Source organism: Anolis carolinensis, chromosome 1 (genome assembly GCF_035594765.1).
Source record: "Anolis carolinensis isolate JA03-04 chromosome 1, rAnoCar3.1.pri, whole genome shotgun sequence".
NCBI lineage: Eukaryota > Metazoa > Chordata > Lepidosauria > Squamata > Dactyloidae > Anolis > Anolis carolinensis.
The window spans coordinates 225,762,577-225,787,923 of record NC_085841.1 but is presented as its reverse complement, the minus strand read 5'-3'; the positions used below and the strand labels follow the sequence as shown (position 1 = coordinate 225,787,923).

Here is a 25,347-nt window from a genome sequence, read left to right as displayed (position 1 = left end):
TTATGAGAAGCAATTATGAGAAATTATGCATTTTCTGTTTTTGGAGAAAACAGCAGGTTGCACTTCTCTTCCTTATCTATAAGTAAACACACTTTTTTTAGCCTCTTTGCATACTATTTTTGATTTTGTAATAGGATTTTTGAGCCAGATGCTTCTGACAACTGTGTCTGGACTAATCTTCGGAAAGATGTGGGTATGCATTTTACTGCCTTTCAGATATATAGCTGGGGACAAAAATCACATTGTCCAGGAAAAGAAAGCTTTTCCTAATACTGTATATGCTACATATATTTTGTTTGCTTTTGGCCTGTTTGGGTTTGTGAGGCAGCAGTATAAAGTCCTAAAATCACCAAGCTATAAAACACAAATGCTATTTTTATATTTTGGCATTGAAACACTGCCCAGTAAAAAAAGTAGTGTTGTACTAGGTAGTAGATCAAAAGTATTTCATTGAACCCATCCTCCATAGACCAGAAAAGAAATTCCACCTCAACATTAGGAAGACCTTCCTAATGGTAAGAGTTGTTCAGCAGTGGAATAGGTTGCCTGGGAATGTGGTGGAGTCTCCTTCTCTGGAGGCCTTTAAGCAGACTCTGGATGGCTCTTGTGGTCTCTTCCAACTCTGATTCTATAACCTTGTCACTTTTACAAACTGGAGGTTGTGTTTTAAAGGTTCCAAAATGAACCATAGATGGAGCCTGGGTTCTCATTTCACTCATTGTGGAACTTATATAAGTGACTCATGATTGAAGAAAACTATCAGCTGTCATTTGTGAATCAGCACTAGCTGATGACCATTTGCTTTCATAATAGTTTTTGCTTCTGGTAGGAGTTAATTTTAATTGCTCCATGAGAATATTAACACCATAAAATCACACTGTGTTATATCCACGGAGGTATGTCTACTCATAGAATGGACTCTCTTGATGAAACATATCCCTTTTAATCTTGTGTGCTCCTCAAATATCCTCCAGAGGATTGAGGAGCTCCCCAGGGCAGATTTGGGGACATTGGGGTATGAAATAGAGAGAGGAGGAAGCAAGTGTCTGTTCAGATAACATTGGGTGTAACCTGTTGTTTTCAATAAAGTAAAGCTAAAATAAAATACAGCTGCAGTGAATTGTTTGAAAGTAAGGATGTTGTCAATGTTGACTTCAACAGGGTCATATGTTTCTGTAGATAAATATTTTTCTTTTATCCAACATTTTTCTTTGCTCCTAGTAGAGGTGGTGTAATCTGAATAGCTGTGTGTGTTTTTGGCTATGGCTACTGTTCAATATGGTCACAGTATAATATAAGGGCTCATAATGTAATAATATATGTGTGTACAGTTCGCAAAGCAGCATGATAACTTACATGCTACATTATAGAAGAAGAAATCTGAAATGTTATGAGCATCTATGTGACACCATGTGGTCATTGTAACGAATCAGATATTTCTACTTCCAGCCATATGCACAGAATGTTCTTTCAGAATATGTGTGAATAATTTCATATTTGCCCTTGAAACAGTATTGTAAAGGAACATCCATAATGTTTCAAAAGGATTAAAGAAAGCCGGATAGCTGTCAGATTGAGGATAAAGTTCAATTTGGGAGAAAACAAATAAAGCCGAGTTGAGTGTCTTCTTTTTCTTCTTCTTCTGAAATCCAAATATTTAAGCTAGAAAAAAGTTAATGACAAGAGGCTGGGGACATGAAGCAAAGAAAAAGAAGCTAGGGACCATCTCTTTCTTTCTGGTAACACCATTTGTGCATCTTTTTTTGCCCAAGCAATATAGCGAAATGATCTCATGATTTCTAGATGGACAGAGGAGGGAAGAGGGAGCTCAAGCCATTGATAGCAAATAGAGAATTCTGAAGATAACAGACATTTTATTTGATCTTGAAAAGTGATGTATAAAGAAAGGGGTCATTTGTCATATGAGAGGCCAAACCAACATGAATTTGAAAAAGAATTGTATCGAGTAATTTTAGAATGCTGAAAAAGAAGATAAGTGCTTTACTAAGAATTCAAAATATCAATTGCAGTATGTTCTCAGTGCATTTTCAATAGAAAGCCCCGATATCATTTTCCTTATATATATTTTATTAGTGAGGATAGACTGATACAACTGAGAACCAATTAGAAATAGCAAACTTACAGTAGAATTGGAAGTGCGTTGGTGATTTTATCATAATTGCTATAAACAAATTTGGAAGTAGGAGCTCAACGAACTGTTATGTGGTAAATGGTCAAGGAGAGAAAGGATTCAGAGATTGGAAGTTGGAGATCTGAGAACTGTGATGGTAGCAAAATAATGTATATGAACAATAATGGAAAATATACTGAAAATATCCCATAGTGTTGTATCCACTAGTCTTCAAACAAAGTCTTCTGTAGCTTTCTTAAATTTAGCTTTCTTAAAGGCATCAGAGACTAATTGTTTTTAGAGTCATTATCAGTTCTGAAGCACCTACCAAATATTTGTGTACACATTTATACATTATATCTGTAATATACCGCAGAAAATCTTGAAAGGTTCACCATCATCAGCATAGGAAACTGAAAATATGGAATAGGAACAAACAGAAGCAAGTATGATTGCTGCATTCTAATAATGCGAAAGTGCTTTTGGGCAGGACTTTTAAGATACAAGGCACCAAAGATGCTGAACATTACAGCATTGCTTTTAAAATGTAGATGAACTTTTATATTATGGGGAAATTCATATTCATATATTAGCATTCACGTTTTTTTTTTTTTTTGACATATAGGAAAATAACTTGTATTAAATTGGCAATCTATATATATAAAAGGATAATGAAATTTCGGCCTAGGACAAAACAACACTACACCTCGAAAATTGACAACACAACCCCTCATCCACACCTCTACGTTCATACAACAAAAATAAAATAAAAATAAAATCCTAATTAGAGGGAGAGGAATAATTGTTTTTATCCTATTGTTGCCAGTTAGAAGGCTAAGCTCTACCCACTTGGTCTCCTAGCAACCCACTCAGCCCAGGGGACAGGCAGAGTTAGGCCTCACTTAGGACTCTTCCCCACTGCCTATAAAATACAGATTATCTGATTTTAACTGGATTATATGGCAGTGTAGACTCAAGGCCCTTCCACACAGCTATATAACCCATTTATAATCTTATATTATCTGCTTTGAACTGGATTATCTTGAGTCCACACTGCCATATAATCCACTTCAGTGTGCATTTTATACAGCTGTATAGAAGATGCCTCATATAATCCAGTTCTAAGCAGATAATATAAGATTATCAATATACAGTAGTCTCACTTATCCAACATAAACAGGCCGGCAGAACATTGGATAAGTGAATATGTTGGATAATAAGAAGGGATTCAGGAAAAGCCGATTAAACATCAAATTAGGTAATCATTATACAAATTAAGCACCAAAATATCATGTTATACAACAAATTTGACAGAAAAAGTAGTTCCATGCGCAGTAATGCTATGTAGTAATTACTGTATTTACAAATTTACCACCAAAGTATCACAGTGAATTTAAAACACTGACTACAAAAACATTGACTACTTAAAGGCAGACTGCGTTGGATAATCCAGAACACTGGATAAGCGAATGTTGGATAAGTGAGATTCTACTGTAATATCAAATAATTACTGTGGTAGAATAATACAGAACAATATAATCTCTAAAACCAGGACAGTAAATAAAGAGCAACACTCTGAAACCAGGGAAATTGGGAATTCCGGAAAGGAAACAGTCAGGGCCAGCTAACACCTCCCAAGAAAGGATTCTTCCAGAAAGGAAGCTGAGAAGGGAGCAATGCAGCGTGTATTACCAAAGTTGTTGTTGTTGTTGTTGTTGTTGTTATTGTGTTGCTGTGAACCGTGAAAATGAATACAATCTGGCTCCAACTATTCAAAAACACTAAAATCAGAATATATAAAAATAAACAGAACAATACAATCTCTAAAATCACAACACTAAATAAAGAACAACACTCTGAAAACAGGGCAGTTCCACACAAGAAACAATTAAGGCCCGCTAACACCTCCCAACAAAGTATTCCCATCACCAAAGTTTGGCAAATCCTCTGTTTTCTGAAGGCCACAGACAGTACAAGCACATAAAATATCACAAAGAACACCACTCTCAAAACAAGGGATTTCCAGACAGGAAACAATCAGGACCAGCTAACACCTCCCAACAAAAAAATTCACTCAGGGAGGAAGCAGCCAGGCTTTAAAGCTACAAGACCATTACATGCTACTCATTTTGCCTAATTGCAGCATTCATACTTGCCTCCAACAAACAAAAAAAACCAAGCAGAAATATTGTATATTCACAACCTTTACGAAATAATATCCCCTGGTGGCGCAGTGTGTTAAAGCGCTGAGCTGCTGAACTTCTGGACCGAAAGGTCGCAGGTTTGAATTGGGGGAGCAGAGAGAGCCCTCACTGTTAGCCCCAGCTTCTGCCAACCCTAAAGTTCAAAAACATGCAAATGAGAGTAGATGAATAAGTACTGCTCCGGCGGGAAGGTAACAGTGCTCTATGCAGTCATGCCAGCCACATGACCTTGGAGGAGTCTACGGACAACGCCAGCTCCTCGGCTTAGAAATGGAGATGAGCACCAACCCCCAGAGTCAGACACGACTGGACTTAATGTCAGGGGAAAACCTTTACCCTTTATCTTAACTACCACCAATTCCTCAATACTTTATTTCCCATACCACCATACTTCACCACAGCAACGTGTGGCTGGGCACAGCTAGTAACTCATAAAATATTTATTTCACTGCAACTAGACTACTTATTTTTTATCTTGCTGATAATTTTATTTATGGACTTATAAGAATCACAAAACTTTCCACAGCATGTATTCAGTATACTCGGCTATTAACATTTTAATAGAAACACTCGAAAAGTCATAGTAATATGGAAGCCAGCATGATGTAATTTCTTGAATTTTCACTTGGCCATGGAAACCAATTGTGTGACCTTATGCAAGTCATAGTCTTCCAGCCTCAGAAGAAGGCAGTAGCAAACCTCCCAACAAATATTACTAAGAAAACCCACTTAGGGCCGCCTTAAGCCAGAAATGACTTAAAGTCACACAACAACAACAACAACAAAAACATAATATGTTTGACATATGAGTACAGAATATCTGTATATGAACAAAGTTACCTTTCCTATGAATATCTTTTAAAAACATTATTAGGGAAGGTGATAATCGTTAATATGCCTCAATGAGATTTTTATTTTTAATTTACTCTGTAAAAGCATTTTCTTCCAAGATTACCAATCAAAAACTGACTTTTGCTGAACAAAACTTCTTGTTCTTTTCAGCTATTTAAATTAACCAGAATAGCAAAGCAAGAGAATGTCAGAACTAGCTTGAATAATAGGGCCATGATCCCAAAAGGTGTTTCCTATAATGCAATTGTCTATCCGCAGAATTTGGAGGGTATAGCCCCATAAAAGTTTATCCCAGAAGACTGGTAAACCTTCCAGTTGCATTGTGGTGGAACAGAGAGAAAACAAAGACAATTTTGTTGCAGTAGTAGTCCGCTGACAAGATCAGATTGGATTTAGAGTCCTATTCTCCCCTTGACAAATCTTAGGGACAGTTTGAAACTTCCCTAAATCTGTTTCCTACCACAGTAATGCCTAATTTTTGGTGAGTATGTGTGAACTTCTCCTGAAAAGGGTAGATTGGACAATTCTTGTTGGTAGGAAAATTCCTAAATTTTTCTTCAAGATGTCAGTACTGTTAGTAGATCTAATCCCTTCCTTGTTGGCCTATCTTAAGAGTGTACGATCAGATACTTACAATCCTTTCCCCAAGACTTTGATACGGCCTAAGGGCTAATCAATAAAATGTTCTTCCTTTTCCCAAGAGAGCCCTTCAGGGTTCAAGTGTGCCTTGGCACAAATGCTCTTTCAAGTCCAAGTTTGACCAAGCACCATAAGAAATTATTTGAGAATCCCATCTTATCTTATGCTTATGGTGATGAACCAGCTGTTGTCTTTTCTGATCTGGATAGGACAGACATGCCAACTCTTCATTCTTCTTTGTTGTTTAATGGACTTTAAAGAGTAGAATTTCTAAACAAATTAGTGCAGCTGTAGTAGTTATTCGTATTTTAGGTCCAGAATTAAGAAAAGCAAGCCTAATTCCAACCATGGATTCTGAAACTTCTGGCTGCTCCTTGCTCCCAACATTTTGATGAGATATGAGAGCAACTTGGATGGACAGTAGCTCAATGTTTTTTCCTGTAAAACCCAAGAGTTTCCCTTCCTTTGTTGTATTCCAATTAACTCAGAGGCCCCTTCCACACAGCTGTATAAAATCCACATTGAACTGGATGATGACAGTGTGAACTCTAATTCAATTCAAAGCAGATATTGTGGATTGTCTGCCTTGATATTCTGGATTATACAGCTGTGTGGAAGGGCTCTTAGACTTGTTTTGTTATTTAGTATATCCATTGGCAGGACACTAATCAGGATAGCAATCTAATTGGACAAGTAGTACTTTAGTTAGCTTCTAGTCATACACTGACGTTACGTTTCCATGATGAAATTAGTGAAACAGGAACATTCTGCAAACTTTATAAACATACTAATTTTAAGTGTCTGTATTAATATCACACACACTGTCATACTTTCTCCTTAGTCTCCTATGGACTCAAATCTGCTGAAGGTTAAGAGAATAGTGTTGAAGATCCCTAGCCCCTCACAAAAACAGAGTAAAAAGAGTCCCTTATAAAGAAATGTTTAAATTGGCTTAACAGATATTTCTTTTTTCCTAAGGAACTCTGGGAACTATTGTTTCCTGATAGTCTCAAGGGATGACCAAGATGCCACTGATATGGCCCACAAAACCAATTTATATCTGTTCCTAACTAGTAACAGATATATAGTCTACCAGGTTTATTAAAAGCTATATCTGTCCAAGAATCTCTGCTGACTCACCACCATGTATCCAAGCACCTTTCCCAGAAATAGACCATTGAAACTTGAAATTATTAAGTACAGTGGGATTCAGAAGAATGTTCTTCAGTAAATATCTTTGCACTTCATTTAAAAAGACCATAACCATTTTCCTAGCCTTCTTAGCCAAGCTTTTTGTCACTGCCTTAATAATAGCATCACCCTAATATTAGTGTTTAAATTACCAATAAGCCAAGTGTAAAGTTTATGAAAAACATTTTTTTTTCATCTGAGCTATATAAAAGCATTTTAGAGCTTGCTTGCCTGTTCCCCCAAATCAGAATGTCCTGAATAAGGAGAACTGATACCAGTAGGAATGCCGCAAAGACAGAGGAAAACCTTATTCATGCAAGAGGGTAGCTACAAACATTAATATTGTGTTTTCTCCAGCCGTCCAAGGTGTCCTGCTATCCAGGAGCCACGTTGCACCATCATATGAGAAATCAAGTTACGGCGGTGTAGCATATTTCCTCAGGGAATTCTGTGTCCTGTGTACACTATAAAATCAGGAGTATTGGCAAGTGAACTGATATAAAGCATTGATATCACACCTTATCCAGCATTCCTAAGGATTACTATAGCTGAAACCTAATACCATCACACCACTTGCTGGAAACCCATTCTCTTCCAAACCTCTCCTGTCTCATTCCATCTCAGGCATGCAGACAAGCAAAACTTCAACATCGAAACAGATTTGTTTTCTTTCCCCATCTGCTTTTGCAACACTTTGCCTGATAAAGATCTTAAGATACTGAAAGCTTACACACATTTTAGTTGCTTAATATGGACTTTGGATGTTTTTCTTATGTATAATACGACTAACGTATCTTTTCCAACATATCTTTTGGACATCTTGCCATCAACATACGATACATTTCCTTGTATGATTAAATTGTCATAATCTGTGATAAGTCCCTTTGAGGATGTAGGAATAAAATATTCATGATAGAAATATTTCCAATCAATAAATATTAATGGTTGAATGGCTTGATGTCACTGATATTATTGAGCTTGATTTACATCGTTCTTCTTTCAGTAAGTAGTTGCTGCCACTGCCATCTGATCAAATCTTTTGTCTTGTTTGCTTTGGAAAGCAGTAATTAGACAATCAGTCTGGAATGTTTAATTTTGTAGGTATGTTTTACTTTTTGTGATGTTCATTCAGACTTAGAACTGAGTTTAGTTCTGTGTTATCGTGTTTTGAGTCAGATTTCCCAAATATCGTTTCCATTTTAGTTTGACCTGAGCACAATAACTTCTTCCACGCTTTCAGAGGAGAGATAAATAACTTAGGTACATCTTGGCCACTGAGCTTTGGTTGAGAAGGAAAGTCCGATGCTAAAAGTGGCTTTCTTCTGGTATTTATAAAGGCTAAAGAAATATCAACTAGTAGACTTGAGCCAGCAAGATCCAATTAGTTTATGCATTTTCCTCTTAACTTTAGTGGCTCTTTGATACTGTTAGCTGCTTTAAGTTTTAATTTTAAGAGAAAGAGGGGATAGAAATAGAGTGGTATAGAATGAATATAAGGCTTCTGTGTATTCTACCCACATTTTCCTATGCCAACTCAAAATGTATGTATGTGCCCTGTGTTTCTAAGCTGTCCATTGGATTACATCAACCTTACAGATTTCTCATATTAGGCTTAATTGAAGATGAAGCATCTTTGCATTAGGTTCGATTTGGAGTTGTTGTAATAATAGAGAGGACTGAATTTAGTGTGTACTTCAGCTTCATCTACCCAGTGCAGTTTCGCACTGATTGTGAAGAAGCACAAAACTGTGATTGATGCTTTCTTTGCTCAGCAGTTTGCCAGCTCTTATTAGAAAAATAAAATAATGCATTGCTGACATCAAATTAACCTCCACTTTCTATATTTACATTTTTATCTACGGAAATTGCCCTGTTCTGCTACGTTAACACACAGAAATGCTCTTCAAAGCTCTCTGTTTTAGGAGCAGCATCCCCTGGCTCAACAAACAACACTTAGTTTGCATGCTATTTACATTACCTCAAATGAAAGTACCTATCAATCAAGGAGATGTAGAAAAACACATATTTTCAGACTTCAGGGCTTATAAATCAAATATGAAAACATTGAAAAAGAAAATGTTTAGGAACATTCTTTAGGTGTCAAGGAAGTGAAAGAAGTGACTATGTAAGTAGTGTCTATCTGCCAGCAGAAATCTGTGTGTATGAAGCAGAGTAATTTTGCATAGGTGATTTCTAGCTTGATTTAAATGTAGCCAAGCTTGAGGTCATCCGTGAAGCCCTCTGGATATCCTTAAGCAAAAGAAGTAATGTGTGCCTTCCCAAAAAAGGTGAAGATAAAGATGGAATCTCACACACTCATTCATGTTCTGCCCTCTGATAATTCATTACTTTCCATGTAAATCAAGCCACTTGGTGGCAGTCTTGAGAAAAGAATTTATTTACTCTTATAATCTCTCTTATCTTTCCATACTATTTACACATTCCACATATCCCATCGCTGTATATACTGTATGCCCAAGAAGAAATACAATGACTTGTTGGAGTTGCTTTCTTAAATAATGTCATGATATAAAATATTAACTATACGCCTTTTCTCATATTTCTCATCATTCCCTTTGAAATCATTATCAATTCCTGCTCTTATAGCAATTAATAAGTAGCTTAAATATCAGCCCCCTTGACAGCAAAGCAGAATGCCCATTCAGTGGTTATCTTTTGAAGAAGATTGTGTTTGAGTTTGATGGATTTTCTGTTTCTACATGCATTTTGGGGCATTCTAGGAAAGTACTTCTCAGACTAAATTTGTGGCTGCTGGAAACAATTGTTAATTTTTCCTGGAGATGACCACTGATTTGAGTAGCTTTTCTCTAAGGTAAGTAATATTGCTATACAGTAATTTAAAAGGCAACATATGTTTTCAAGTAATGCCTCTTCTATCAGGCTTCTTCCCAATGGTATGAACAGCATGTTCAGTGTGTATTACTCTTATTGACACAGCTATTTTTATTTGCAGGAAGGGCAGGACCACCATCATCCACTGCTATAGCTGGCACCAGTCAGCCTGCCATCACCAAGACAACGTCTCTTCTGCAAGATGGAGTCATAGTCACAACTGCAGCTGGAAACCCACTACATAGTCAGCTCCCTCTTGGGAATGACTTTTCTTTCGTTGGTCATGAACATGCCCTACATTTTCCACAGAACAGCACTTCAAACAACAATCTTCAGCACTCTTTGAATCCAAACCTCTTTAGTTCGCTACCTATCTCTTTGCCAGTGAATCAGCAGCACATCCTAAACCAGAATCTATTAAATATACTGCAGCCTTCAACAGGAGAAGGCAAGTCTGAGGTCAACCTCAATCCTTTAGGTTCTCTCAACCCAAATGTAAATGCTGCTTTAGCTTTGCTCTCCGGTGATGTGGATGGGCAGGTGCTGCAACCTGTTCATGTTCAGCTGCTAGCAGCTCTTCTCCAGAACCAAGCCCAAACAGCAGCCATGTTCCCCTTAGCACCTTTCAATCTGTCCATCTCAGATCTGTTACCGCAACCGCAAAACAACCCTGTGCCCACAGGGTCACAGATGACCGCCCCACCATCCGATCACTTGCTTAGCAGTCAGTCCGATACCAACAGAGCTGAGACCCTGTTAACCAACCCCCTGGGAAACCCTTTCCCAAACTTTTCAGGCACAGACACGGCTTCAAACCCCCTGTTCCTCCCAGCTATCCCTGGGGCCTCAGGACTAATGGCCTTGAATCCCCAGCTGTTGGGAGGTGTTTTGAACTCTACATCGGGCAGCACTGCTAACCATCCAGAGGTTTCAGTAGCAACCTCCTCCCAGGCTACCACTACCACAGCCACTACATCATCCACAGTGGCAGCACTGTCTGTCTCAACACTTGGTGGGACAGCAGTGATGTCAATGGCAGAAACATTGCTGAGCATATCTAATAGTGCTGGGAGCACATCTGGTCCAGCTAAACTCAACAATAACTCTGTGGTGCCACAGCTACTTAACCCTCTACTGGGGACAGGTCTACTTGGTAAGTTAAATCTTTTCACAGATTTTAAAACAAAACAAAAAAGAAATGGTGGTGGGATGGGAACTTCTATTTTCTACCTTTTTTAAAATTTAAAAAAAACTCAGTTTTCATTTCACTTTTTTCTAAAAGGTTTATGCTATGCTAACTTGTTTAACCATTCCAGTGAACGATTACAAATAAAATTGAGGGGGTAGAATATTTACATTTAAACCCTATTGTTTAGGACATCTGAGGGCATCTAAATTGACTCAGTCTTTTGGAATGGCTTTTACAATTTTCAAATCTCATGCACAGATGCATCTTCGAAATGCCTCAGTTTATATAAAATATCCAAGGCATCACAGGGTTAGTATGAGTAGCTGTGCAATAGATGAAAAGCTTCCAAGTCCATCAGAATCAAAAATATGCTGGTGTATCCTTCCCTGAGGTTGTAATAAAGCAGTGCATAAAGGAGTTCAAGCACAGATTGAAGGTAATTTCGGCTACTTTACATAGATGTTCCTCATACTTCTTGGGTTGCTTGCTTGTAGATTTCCAGTTTCTCAGCAACTTTAAAAACATTTACTTACAGATATTGCAAAAATGTATGCACGTATTTCACAGTAGACACCTTTGAACTCAATGGACCATAACTGCAGTGAGAGCATGTGCAAGATTTCTATACGGTAGCATTGTCCTTGTCCAGAACTTCGATTGTCACACTTATCGGAAATTCTGTCGTTAGGGAACATGAATGTACTATAGTAGTTTTAAGTTGTAAAATGGGCCCAAGATTGCCATATCCTAGTGTTTGCTATGTGAATTTGACAAAGTACCTGCGTCTGTGTTGAACTTAGTGAATTGCTCTTAATAAAACATTGATTAAAAATACAGGTGACCCTCCACATTTGTGGGTTTCACTTTTGCAGATTTGATTATTTGCTGATTTGATTAATATATTCTCTCTAGGATTCTTTTTTTAGTCATTTTTATTGGGAATAAAATAAAAGAAAGGAAGAAAAGAAGACACAAAAATATTAATATTAATAAAAGGAAAACCAGCACTTATTAATGTGCTGGTTTTTCTTTTACATCGAAATTGGTGGAAAAATTCGATTTCAGGATAATAGGAATAAAAGCATAAAGAAAAGAAAAAGGGGGAAGGGGGGAAGGGAAGACAAAAAAAGAAAAATAGAGAAAACATGAGGAATCACACAAACAAGGGTATTTGTTGACTTCCAATCTCTTCTTCGGATGTATCCTTGATGTTCTCCTTCTTTACCTAATCTCTCTTCACAATTTGTGATTATCTCTAGGATTCTTTAGATCAGTGATTCTCAACCTGTGGGTCACCAGATGTTTTGGCCTTCAACTCCTAGAAATCTTAATAGCTGGTAAACTGGCTGGGATTTCTGGGAGTTATAGGCCAAAACACCTGGGGACCCACAGGTTGAGAACCACTGCTTTAGATCCTCCTGTGGTCAAGAGGTGTGCTGGAGGACCTGGAGATCCCTAGGTATTTGTAGGTCCTCCGGGGTAATTCTGTTGTCAAATACAGTATTGTCAAAGCTTTTTTCTGTTATATAGCCCAAATTTGTGTAGCACAAACTATTGCATACGGAACATGAAACTACACAGTCCCCAGTACAAATACAAAAGAAGGACGAGGCTCTTTAAATTCCAGTTACAAAAATAACTTGGTTTGTATCAACTAAGAATGTCTGAAATGGCGACTTCTACTGTAACTTAATAGACTGTTTCATGTGGAAAATTCAGTTAATTCACAAATACCTAGCAGAAATATTGTTGTGATTACTCTTTAAAATGTATAATTTGATTTCTTAGTATGGTTGCTTTTTGATAACAGTAGTATTTAAAGATAGTACTGAACAAAAACTGATGATTAACAAACAGTATATTAATAGCTCTTAAAAGGTAAAATGGAATATACCACTTCTTTAAGAAATGTGAAAGCAATTGATAGCTTGAGGAACAAGTTTCAGAATGAATTTCAAAGAACTAGATAGCATTAGCCATATTATAATATATATAATTCCTTGGGAGATGGCTTCCACAGTTTTAAGACCAAGTTTTAGTAAATGTAATACTGTAGTTGCAAAAGTAATCCATCCTTTGTGGTATAAATCTCGGAGGACCAGTTCCATATAGAATAGGTAAAAAGTAGTTTTATTCTTTGTCACTAGAGGGTAAAACATGGTGCAAGAAGGAAAACTGAGGAAATTGCTGACTAATCTCAATGTGTTTGGAATTGCAGGTGACATGTCTTCAATAAACACTACGCTTAATAACCATCAGCTCACTCACCTGCAGTCCCTGTTCAACAACAATCAAATGTTTCCATCAAATCAGCAGCAGCAACAGCAACTTCTCCAAGGCTACCAGAATCTTCAGGGTTTTCAAGGACAGCCTCCCATTCCTGGACCACCTAACAACCCAAACCCTATGGCTTGTCTCTTCCAGAATTTTCAGGTAGAAATTTATTTATTGTTCAGTGTTCCATGCCTAATAAGAAATGGCTATGCAGTTTTAATATTTTCTTAGGGATTTTTACACACACAATTTTGGATGGCATTTTATCATCCTTAACCGCATCCTGCATCCACTAATATCTCTGAAACATTTCATGGTGAACTTTTTGTATGCCAACCAATAAAAATAAAAGTGGCTGTATTATTGTCTGGAAGGGATATGGAGGAGAAATATGAGCAGTGTCTGGCACCAGATGTTGTATCCTTTATCTGTTCATTTGTTTTCAGTTTTGAAGTCTCTCATATAAAACCATCTCTGAAAATTTCTCCCTCCTTATCCTTCTCATGTTGATCAAGGATCTGAGAACAAAAGTTACGCTAAGAAAAAACTGTGCTAAAGGAAGACAAGTGCAGGGGGTATTTGAGAAAATAAAGAAAAATAAATGATTTTGTTAGTGAATTAAATATTTCCCTATGCTTACAAAAACAGTTTTCAACCTGCCTTTTATCCTCTTCATATTGAACTGTTTAGCTTTGTTTTTCGTATTTGCTTTGTTAGACATGAATTATGCATGTATTTAATAATGGTGACTTTAATGTAGCCACAGTGAATATTGCTGGATCGGCTTTCTGTGAAGAACTTGATATGCAATAAAGTAAAATGAGAACGGATTTATGCTATAGATATAAACTATAGACTATAGATAACGCTTAGTATTGCCTACTGGTGATGCAGATGTTTTAGAATGGATCAAGGAAAATATTTTATTGAGTTGTGCTGTATTGGCTAGGAATAGTGCTGAATTGGATAAGGTTATGGCCAAAGCACATTGAGTCAGGGCCATGAGCAACATGAAGCCCACTAGGTTTTTGCTGTGCTCTTGTACCTTAATGCTCCCCACCTGCCAGGAATTGATATAGAGCAGGCATAGACAAACTTTAGCCCTCCAGGTGCTTTGGACTTCAGCTCCCAGGAATCCCAGCCAGCTTACCGGCTGTTAGAATTGTGGGAGTTGAACTCCAAAACACCTGGAGGGCAGAAGTCTGCCCACCCCTGGTATTGAGGGTAAATTTCCACACATGGAAGACTCCCAACAGTTGCTATTTGCCTCAAGCCAGGGGCCAGAGCCTTGTTTATACCTTCTTTCCCCAAATTGGATGTGAGTATCAACCTGCTTTTTCATTTCAACCCAGTACACAATTCAGAGACATTGCTTTAGCAAAGGAGTGGGCATCTCCATGTTTTTTGCATATCTAATGGTGAGGGAACTGAAGTATAATCTAAATACATTGAAAAGGCTTATAATGGCACGCCCATATTTTTCACCTTTAAATCCCTTAACAGTTTGGGACCAGATTGTGTGAAATATCATCTAAGTCATCATGATGCTAAACATGGCCTCAGAAGTCAGGCTCCCTGGTGTGGACATTAAAAACAATTAAGTTGGCAGGCAATTTGAGGTGGTTTTTCAGTAGTGGTCCAACATCTTTGGAACACCTCCCCACCAACACCCCTATAATTTTATTTAGAATCTTATTTTAAGTGGACTCTAAAAACTTTTCCTTTATGTCAGATGTTTGATGATTTTTATCTTTTCATTTTTTCCCACTCTCTTAAACTGTTTGTTATGTGAGCTGGCTCTTCTTTGTGAACTATGCAACAACAAGAATGGTCTTGTCCTGAAAAGCAACGTATATATAATAAGTAAAATGCATGAATAAATAAATGTTTAAGAGCATAAGAGTAAAGGTTGCCACTCTGTACAGGTTATACATGCTTGACTTCATCTGTATGCATTGGAATGCTGCTCAGGGCATTAAGGTTAAAAAGATCATCAAAGTAAATTCCACTAGCACCACCCCACAGTTAGGTGAATGAGACAGTAGATCTCTTTAGATAAAAAACTACCAGTAAATGAATGTAGATGGGAATTAGTAGTACATGGACAGAGGAGTTCCAAAAATGTGATGAAGTCACAGTCCTGTATACCATTTTGCTGCTTAAGCCTCACTAACCTAAAATGATTTTAGCAGCAAAACCAGGAGCAGTATGGTTGGTAGCCTAAACATTGGCATCATCATCATCTCATCTTTTGAACTAAAAAAGGCGACTTCAGGTGTACATTAAAAGGACACAGAGAGAGAGAGAGTACTATTAAAACAGATGTACAAACTAATTGTCAAGGACAGAACACCACAAGATAAGATATAGCAAAGTTTATTGGAGTTACAGAACCAAAAATGCCCGTAAAAGACAAGGGCTAGGCAAACATTGGCCTTAAAAGTAAAAAGACACAAGGAAAACGTTCAAAAGATAAACCGGATTAAACCGGAGTTTAATCCGGGTTAAACCAAAAAAGCTTACTTCAGCCTGGGACTAAAACAAACAAAAGCTGGTGAACAAAAGGTTCAAAGGAATACAAAAAACTGGCAGCAGATGCTTCTCTGCTGCCAAAAGCTATGTTTGAGTAACTAAGAGGTTACTCCTCCACACAGCAAGCAATTTCCAGATACAAACGCAGCATTCAAGGGCAGAAGCGGTCAGCGAAGTTCCAATCCGGTCCGAAGGTCGTAAGGCAGGTACAGACGTTTGTAGTTCACCAGGTCCAACGATAATCACAGGAGGGAGAGTCCGAGGCCGTAGTCAGTCAGTCAGTCAGTCCAGAATAAACAGATGGCGTCCGTCAAGAAGACGACGGAGGTCCAAGCTATTAAGATTAAGCACAGGTTGCACAACAAAAGCTCACACAGTTCCTCCCGCCGTCTATGCCCAGTGTCCTTGGTAACTTACGTAGTCAGCAAACGAATCACGCCCGTCTTCAGGAATTTCCCACACAGAGCCCAAGCGTTCGTCCAGATTACCTTGCCCAACGCAATTAGCCATTGCTTCCAAACCCCATTTTATGCCAGTTTACAGCTCCTCATCACTATCAGCTGTTACCCTAATTCCAGGCGTTTCCTCATCACTTTCCTCATCAGAACTGAAACACCTTTGACTACGCCCCACAGCATCCCCAGCTGTGGATCCCGTCCCATCCCTCCAGCTTGTCCACGGGTCTAATCCTGAAGGTCCCCAATCGCCTTCCATACTATCATTGCCAGTGGCACCCAAATCCTCCCTCACACGAGTCCATTCCATGTCATCCTCCTCTGAGCTAACCATCTCTTCCTCCATTCTCTCAGTAAAACCCTCAAAGGAATCCTCGTCAGATGGTTCTGCAAATAAGTCCCGCAGCCGCTTCCTTTCTCGCTCCTCAAGAGTATCTGACTCCCGAGGAGTCTTACGACCACGTCTCCCAGTATCGGAGCCATAAGGCTCAACCATAATAAAATGAGCCATTTTAGAAAATAAATCCACCACCACCCAAATACATGTATAACCCCCAGACTTAGGCAAATCAGAAATGAAATCCATGGAAATAATTTGCCATGGTCTCTCAGGGACAGGCAAGGAAGATAGTAAACCTCTAGGGTGCCCAACAGGCATCTTACTCTGCTGGCAAACGGCGCAGCTATCACAGAAGCGAAGAATGTCTTGTCGCATCTTTGGCCACCAGTAGTTTCTGGTAATGAGCTGTACGGTCTTAAATCTGCCAAAATGCCCAGCCATGGATTCGTCATGATGTGCTCTAATGACCTCCAACCTGAGTGCCCCCACTGGTACATAAACCTGTCCATTGCGTACCAGTACGCCATCCTGATCTTGTAAATGAGGCAACATTGTACGATTCCCTACTGACAATAGCATGAGTTGCTCTTGAGTCCAGTTATCTTCCTTCTGAGCCTCTAGGATTTGAGCATGTAATCCCATCTCATTTTCCACTACACATAAAGAGGCAGTAGGCAAAATTGTCTGGCACACTACCTGCTCACTGGTCTTAAACTCGGGTTTGCGAGACAATGCATCTGCCCGCAAATTTGCCTTCCCTTCCACAAACTGAACTTTAAAATTAAACCTAGAGAAAAACAAACTCCATCGAATCTGGCGTTGATTTAATTTCTTGGCCGTTTGTAAATGTTCCAAATTCTTGTGGTCAGATCTGACCACAATTTGATGCCGTGCGCCTTCTAACCAGTGCCGCCACACCTCAAACGCCACCTTGATAGCCAGTAATTCCTTCTCCCATATGGTATAATTTTGTTCAAACGGTGTTAGTTGCCGAGAGTAAAATCCACAGGGACGCAAAGTCCCTGATGAATCCCTTTGAGATAATACAGCCCCCAATGCATAGCTAGAAGCGTCTGCTTCTACTATGAACGGCTTGTCCACATCCGGATGTATTAGTATATTGTCTGCCTGGAAGCTAGACTTTAACTGTAAGAACGCATCGTGAGCCTCCCGTCCCCACACAAACGGTTGTTTCTTACGCAAGAGTTGCGTTAAAGGTACCGTGAGTTTGGCAAAGTTTGGGATAAACTCCCGGTAGTAGTTAGCGAAGCCTAAGAACCGCTGCACATCTTTCTTAGTCTTAAGTTCTTGCCATGAGTTGATTGCGTCAACTTTATGCGGATCCATTTTGAGTTCCTTTCCGGAAACTACATGTCCCAGGAACTCAACTTCAGGTACATGAAAAACACATTTAGAAGCCTTAGCGAAAAGCCCATTAGCCCATAGGCGGTGTAGTACCTGCTTAACATGCTGTCGGTGTTCTTTTTCATCCTTAGAGAAAATTAATATATCGTCCAAATAAACCACCACAAATCGATCAATTAAGTCTCTAAATACATAGTTTATGAACTTTTGGAAGACCGCAGGCGCATTGCAAAGTCCGAAAGGCATTACACGGAACTCGTGGCATCCGAAACACGTGTTAAATGCCGTCTTCCATTCATCACCTTCCCGTATTCTAATCAAGTTATACGCCCCCCGCAGGTCAAGCTTGGTAAAGATCTTAGCCCCTTGCACCCTCGATAGTAATTCCGAAATCAGAGGTAGTGGGTACCTATCTCTAATGGTGTGCTTGTTAAGAACCCGGTAATCACAAACCAACCTGAGTTCTCCTGTCTTTTTAGCTACAAAGAACACAGGTGCAGCAGTTGGAGAGCTAGATGGGCGAATAAACCCCTTAGCTAGGTTTTCGTCAAGGAATTCTCTCAAGGCTTGCCTTTCTGGTACTGTTAAGGCGTACAACCTTCTTGCTGGCAATTTTGCACCGTCCACTAGTCTAATGGCACAATCGTATGGTCTATGAGGCGGTAACTTATCTGCTTCTTTCTTACAAAATACGTCTTGAAATTCCCCATATCCACCAGGCATTCCCTCCATATCAACCTGAGAAGGGTTTAGAGCAAAACATTCCTGTCTCTTAAAAGCTATAGTACGCGTTACCCAGTCCACTTGAGGATTTACTAAGGTTAACCAATCCATTCCCAGGATCACGTCATACCTTGGTAATCGTGTAATATCCCAAACAAACTTTCCCGTTACTCCTTGTACCTCCCACGTTATCTCTGAGGTCTCATGATTAACCACCCCAGTCTCCAATAATCTCCCATCTGCCCCTTCCACCCATACATCGCATGCTTTACGCACTACAGGAAGTCCATGCTTCCTTGCAAACCCAACATCCACATATGAGACTGTAGCCCCTGAGTCCAGCAGTGCCAAAGTAGAAGCAAGTTCTTTTCCCCCAACAGATAAAGAAATGGGTACAAAGACATGTTTCTTCCCCTCAGTTGACTGCTTTAAAAGCCCTAATGCGTTGGACTCACGTCGCACTAGGGCTGGCCTTTTCCCGAAAGCTGGGAAGGTTTTACATTACAAGTTCTGGCAAAATGCCCAGCATTCCCACAATACAAACACAACCCCAGTTGTCTCCTACGGTTTTTTTCTGCTATAGATAGTTTTTTAAACACCCCGAGTTCCATAGGTTCGTCCCCCTTTGTCACAAGTGCCTTAGGCTCAAACACAGGTGGCGCAGACATAGCTCTAGACTGTTTACGGGATTCGAACCGGGCGTCCAAACGCAACACTTTAGCTATTAAGGCATCCCAACTTTCTGCCGGCTCTAAACGTGCCAATTCATCCTGGAGGTAGTCATTTAAACCCGCAATAAACAAAAGCATAAATGCATTCTCCCCCCAGTCTAATTGATGTCGATACGAGTTAAACTTATTTAAATAATCCAAAACAGTCCCCTTTCCCTGTTTCAACCGATAAAGAGCCCAGCTAGCATTCTCCGTACGGAGGGGATCCCCAAAAGTGTCAGTTAATAATTTTTTGAAATCACTTAAATTGTCCTTGACTGGGTCATTTCCCAAAATCAAATTAGTGGCCCATTGTCCTGCGGGACCAGTCAATAAACTCAAAATAAATGCCACCTTGCTAGTGTCCGTAGGAAAAGCTTGTACACTAATCTGGGAAAAATAGAGTTCAATTTGTGCCAAAAAGGTAGGCAGTTTGTTCCGAGACCCGTCGAAACGTTCGGGAGTCATAACATGTCCTTTGGCTGGCTGTGCTGCTTGTGCAGCGTAAAAAGCAGCCTGCAACTGATCAAAGCGAGCTTTGAGCTCCTCCATTGTCTTCTTGACGCAATTAACTACTAAGAAAAAACTTTTTTATGGGCGTTGGGCAATCTGTCAAGGACAGAACGCCACAAGATAAGATATAGCAAAGTTTATTGGAGTTACAGAACCAAAAATGCCCGTAAAAGACAAGGGCTAGGCAAACATTGGCCTTAAAAGTAAAAAGACACAAGGAAAACGTTCAAAAGATAAACCGGATTAAACCGGAGTTTAATCCGGGTTAAACCAAAAAAGCTTACTTCAGCCTGGGACTAAAACAAACAAAAGCTGGTGAACAAAAGGTTCAAAGGAATACAAAAAACTGGCAGCAGATGCTTCTCTGCTGCCAAAAGCTATGTTTGAGTAACTAAGAGGTTACTCCTCCACACAGCAAGCAATTTCCAGATACAAACGCAGCATTCAAGGGCAGAAGCGGTCAGCGAAGTTCCAATCCGGTCCGAAGGTCGTAAGGCAGGTACAGACGTTTGTAGTTCACCAGGTCCAACGATAATCACAGGAAGGAGAGTCCGAGGCCGTAGTCAGTCAGTCAGTCAGTCCAGAATAAACAGATGGTGTCCGTCAAGAAGACGACGGAGGTCCAAGCTATTAAGATTAAGCACAGGTTGCACAACAGAAGCTCACACAGTTCCTCCCGCCGTCTATGCCCAGTGTCCTTGGTAACTTACGTAGTCAGCAAACGAATCACGCCCGTCTTCAGGAATTTCCCACACAGAGCCCAAGCGTTCGTCCAGATTACCTTGCCCAACGCAATTAGCCATTGCTTCCAAACCCCATTTTATGCCAGTTTACAGCTCCTCATCACTATCAGCTGTTACCCTAATTCCAGGCGTTTCCTCATCACTTTCCTCATCAGAACTGAAACACCTTTGACTACGCCCCACAGCATCCCCAGCTGTGGATCCCGTCCCATCCCTCCAGCTTGTCCACGGGTCTAATCCTGAAGGTCCCCAATTGCCTTCCATACTATCATTGCCAGTGGCACCCAAATCCTCCCTCACACGAGTCCATTCCATGTCATCCTCCTCTGAGCTAACCATCTCTTCCTCCATTCTCTCAGTAAAACCCTCAAAGGAATCCTCGTCAGATGGTTCTGCAAATAAGTCCCGCAGCCGCTTCCTTTCTCGCTCCTCAAGAGTATCTGACTCCCGAGGAGTCTTACGACCACGTCTCCCAGTATCGGAGCCATAAGGCTCAACCATAACACTAATATTTTACTTATTATGAAATGGGGAAGGACTGCGGCCATCAAAACACAGAATATGAATTAAGGTTCTGAGATATCTTTGGGAAGACACCTAAATATTGAGTGAGAATGAATTTCCACATGAGAAGAGTTTCATGCTCCTATTGCTACCCTCAAGAGGTCCTGTCGCAATGGATATACAGGTACTGTTAACAGCAAGCGGGAACACTGAATAGGAATATCTCAAAGTGTGGGATGGTTCAGCAGGAACAGGTAATCTGTATTTCCAGAACCAATTCCATAGCAGTCCTCAAGGCCGGCTTCCAGTGAAATGTTCTCATGTTCAGTGAATCATAGCCAAAGGACAGGAAGAAAAACAGAGATTGTTCCTGTGGAGTGGCACCAATATATTGTGTGCAGGTTTTTGAGCACTATTTACTCTGTACCCATTTATGAAAAACCATGTCCCCAGACAGGACTATTCAGGATTATTGACTATATTCTGTCTTGATCCCTGGGTACAAATTCCTTTCTAAAAGACAGTAAGATTATATAGGCAGGGGAATAATTAAAGGAAATCATCAAGAAAAATATAAAAGTGATTTAGGCTCATTATAAAATTAATTTTTGACTAATGACTGATGCATGTTCGGTTATTAAATATATGCAGCATAGCCCAAGGAAGTGACAGTATGAAAAGCTAATGCTCTTAACTGTTTACTGTTATGTCACTTTGAGATTGGAAACATAATTAAAGGTGGTGTTGATGGTGGTGATGGTTATGATATTGTGTCAGTATATTTGACAAATGACCTGTGTGCCAATATGTTTGTTGATGATGATGACCTCTGTGCCCTTTTACAGCTGGGATTTTTTTTTAGGACTGAAACATACATTATCTTAAATAGCTTTCAAAAACAAAACTCAATTTTATTTTCCCTTTATGATTTTAAAGGTGAGAATGCAGGAAGAAGCTGCTTTTCTGAACAAGAGAATGATATCTCAAATGGGAATGCCACCAATTCCTGAAACTTCCAATGCCCCGCTTCCTCCTTTTCAAGATACAGCGTGCAACTTGCAACAAAGGACAGAAACATCTGTAGGGCAGCAGCAGGCAAAGGACAACCTCGGCCCAGCAGCCCAGAGTGAGGGTTCAGTCGATGCCATCTACAAAGCCGTGGTAGATGCTGCCAGCAAGGGGATGCAAGTTGTTATCACCACTGCAGTTAACAATACAACCCAAATGAGCCCCATTCCAGCTCTGAGTGCCATGAGTGCCTTCACAGCCTCAATTGGTGACCCATTAAATCTTTCCAGTGCTGTCAGCGCAGTAATCCATGGAAGAAACATTGGCATTTCTGATCATGATGGCAGGGCAAGGAATACTAGAGGGGCACGGATACTGAAGAATTCAGAACATCTTAAAAATTCCAGTGAGGGGGATGGCTTGGAATATTATAAACCAACAGGTTGTAACACACCCAAAAAACAGTGGGAAGGGGAGCAAAGTCCTGGAGGGGAAATGAACAGATGGAAATGTGAGGAGTTTTTAGACCATTCATCCCATATCCACAGCAGCCCTTGCCATGAAAGGCCCAACCATGTCTCCGCACTGCCGCTAGCCCAAGGCAAGCAACTTCCCATCCTGTTACCCCAGCGAAACTGTCACAACGATAAGATGTTGGAGGAGAACTTCAGGTATAGCAATTACAAAAGAACTATGATGAGTTTTAAGGAGAGACTAGAGAACACTGTGGAACGATGTGCACACATAAATGGAAACAGGCCTCAACACAGCAGAGGGTTTGGAGAGTTGCTGAATGTTTCTAAGCAAGACCTGGCAATGGAAGAGCAGTCTCCAAGTTCCTCCAATAGCTTTGAAAGTTCTCTAGTTAAAGACTACATCCATTATAATGGAGACTTTAATGCCAAAAGCATTAATGGGTGTGTGCCTAGTCCTTCAGACGCTAAAAGCATTAGTAGTGAAGATGACCTAAGGAATCCCGATTCTCCCTCTTCACATGAGTTGATACATTATAGGCCAAGGACGTTTAATGTTGGGGACTTGGTCTGGGGCCAAATAAAAGGACTGACTTCATGGCCTGGTAAATTAGTAAGAGAAGATGATGTTCACAACTCATGTCAACAAAGCACTGCGGATGGGAAGGTATATTTATCTATATACATACATATGTTATATATTTATATATTAACAAAGGTATGTCTGAGTGAAGAATATTTGTGTCCATTTAAAAAAAAAGAAAAAATATTGTTGGTTATAGTTTTCTATGTGATTATTGAACTATCATTCATATGAGTATAATTCCAGAAAATGCTGAATATATACACAAATACATATTTGAATGGAACAAAAAAGCATAAGGTGCTTTCATCCTAGAAAATGAAGAGGAACATCTATTGTATTAATTATTTTAGATTGAAGGCTCACAAGTGGCAAAGCAAGGCAAGAATGTTTACTTAATAATGTATTTACAGAATTTCTTTAATTCTGTTAGAGTGGATGGTTACTTAAAATACTAACTTTATTATTGTATATGAGGACGATTTTTGACCAGTACGCAAAGAGCCCCTATGTGAACAGAAAACACTTTACTATGTCTGTGGGACTTGCTGCTTCCCTATCCACAAAGGTACAACCCCAACTATACAACCCTTCCCCCTTTGCTCACCATTCTACAGAGTCCCCTGAAGCTTTCGGGGATAGAAGGATGGGGGCAGAGAAATTCAATCATATCTGTGTACTTCTAGATCCATGCCAAATGAATGAACCTGTCTAAAGCAAAATACTTAATATTTAAATAAAACTTTAGCATTGATGTTGCCAGGCAGAATTTTAGTATTGGAAGATCAATGGAAATTTACCTGTCCCCTTGAATAGAGGGAAGCTAACGGCTTGGACAGATTTCATTGACACTAAAGAGACACATCAAAATACAGCATTATGTTGGCTCTAATGTCTGCAGGTATTCTCTGCGAATACAATGTCAACTCATGTTGCTGTGTGGACAGTCATAAGTATGTGGGTATTCCTGCGGTGACTATACATATGTAGAATTCAATTATTTATTGTAAGATTGTTTTTCTGTAATTTAACAATATTTCAACAGTCCTAAAAGTCAGATTATTGGGAAGGAGTTAAGAATAACATAAGAATGAGAGTGAGAAGGGAAATAAAGTTCTCAATAATACACTATCTCTGTTGCTTTGCCACCCCTTTTACCTTCATCCAATATGTAAGGGCTTTAGTCTAATGAGAAATTATAGCCTTCAACTAGAGAACCCTTCATTCAACAAGTGGGTTCTGGCTGTGATTATTCAGTGGTGAGGACACGCTCATATCCATAATCAATCTTCTTTCATTGTGATGACTACTACTACTACTACTACTACTGTTTCTACTACTACTTTTTCCAGAATTAAGTCCTACCTGCTCGCGCCATTTCACTTCTACAGATTTCCTACAAACACATCCAACCCGATCTTTCACCAAATTTACACAAAATCCCATTTCATGTTCATAGTAAAGAAATCCGGTCCATAGCACTAAAAGTTTCCCAACTCCACTCACTAGTTTCCCTTGTCCAAATTTTCAATTGACACTTTAAATGTGGAGCATTATAACCACTATTTTTCTTCGTGTACTCTGTGAATTCACACTAATGGAGAAGCTGCGCCTGCGCAGGTTCCGACGGAAACTCTTCCAAGCTGAAGTTCAAATTTTGGCGGTAACCACGCCCCCCTTCCCAAGGGGCATATAAGGCAGCCCCAGGCGCCCGCTCTCCAGTTCCTTTTTTTCCGCCGCAAGGTTCACTTCGGACTCTTCGCATGTCTACTACTCGTTTCAAGCGTTGCACGCAGTGTGCTGCTAAAATTCCTGACTCGGACGGCCACGCCAAGTGCCTCTTCTGTCTTGGCGAGGCTCATGTGGTCAGTACCTGCCGTTTTTGCCTAGCTCTCACGGCTCAGGCCAGAAAGAACAGAGCCGCTAGGCTTAGAGCGGCGCTCTACGAAAAATCTCTCGCGCCAGAACCGACTCCGTCGACGTCGGGTACGTCGGCGTCCTCAGCTTTGAGAGCTATGTCGGCACCACCAACTAAGCCTCCGGCAGCCAAGGCTTCCTCGGTCTC

At 39.8% G+C, this 25,347-nt stretch overlaps 1 protein-coding gene across 3 annotated transcripts in view; it reads left to right on the top strand.

Annotated features, from left to right (window-relative positions):
* mbd5 (methyl-CpG binding domain protein 5) overlaps positions 1 to 25,347 on the top strand; it is a 169,438-nt gene that overhangs the window by 118,962 nt on the left and 25,129 nt on the right. For 2 of the 3 annotated variants that reach the window (XM_062966335.1, XM_062966342.1), the window contains 3 exons: positions 9,992 to 11,023; positions 13,278 to 13,492; positions 22,155 to 23,366. In XM_062966335.1, coding sequence (XP_062822405.1) covers positions 9,992 to 11,023; positions 13,278 to 13,492; positions 22,155 to 23,366 — 2,459 coding nt within the window. The remainder of the gene's footprint in view (positions 1 to 9,991; positions 11,024 to 13,277; positions 13,493 to 22,154; positions 23,367 to 25,347) is intronic. The other variant, XM_062966348.1, reaches the window with a different exon arrangement.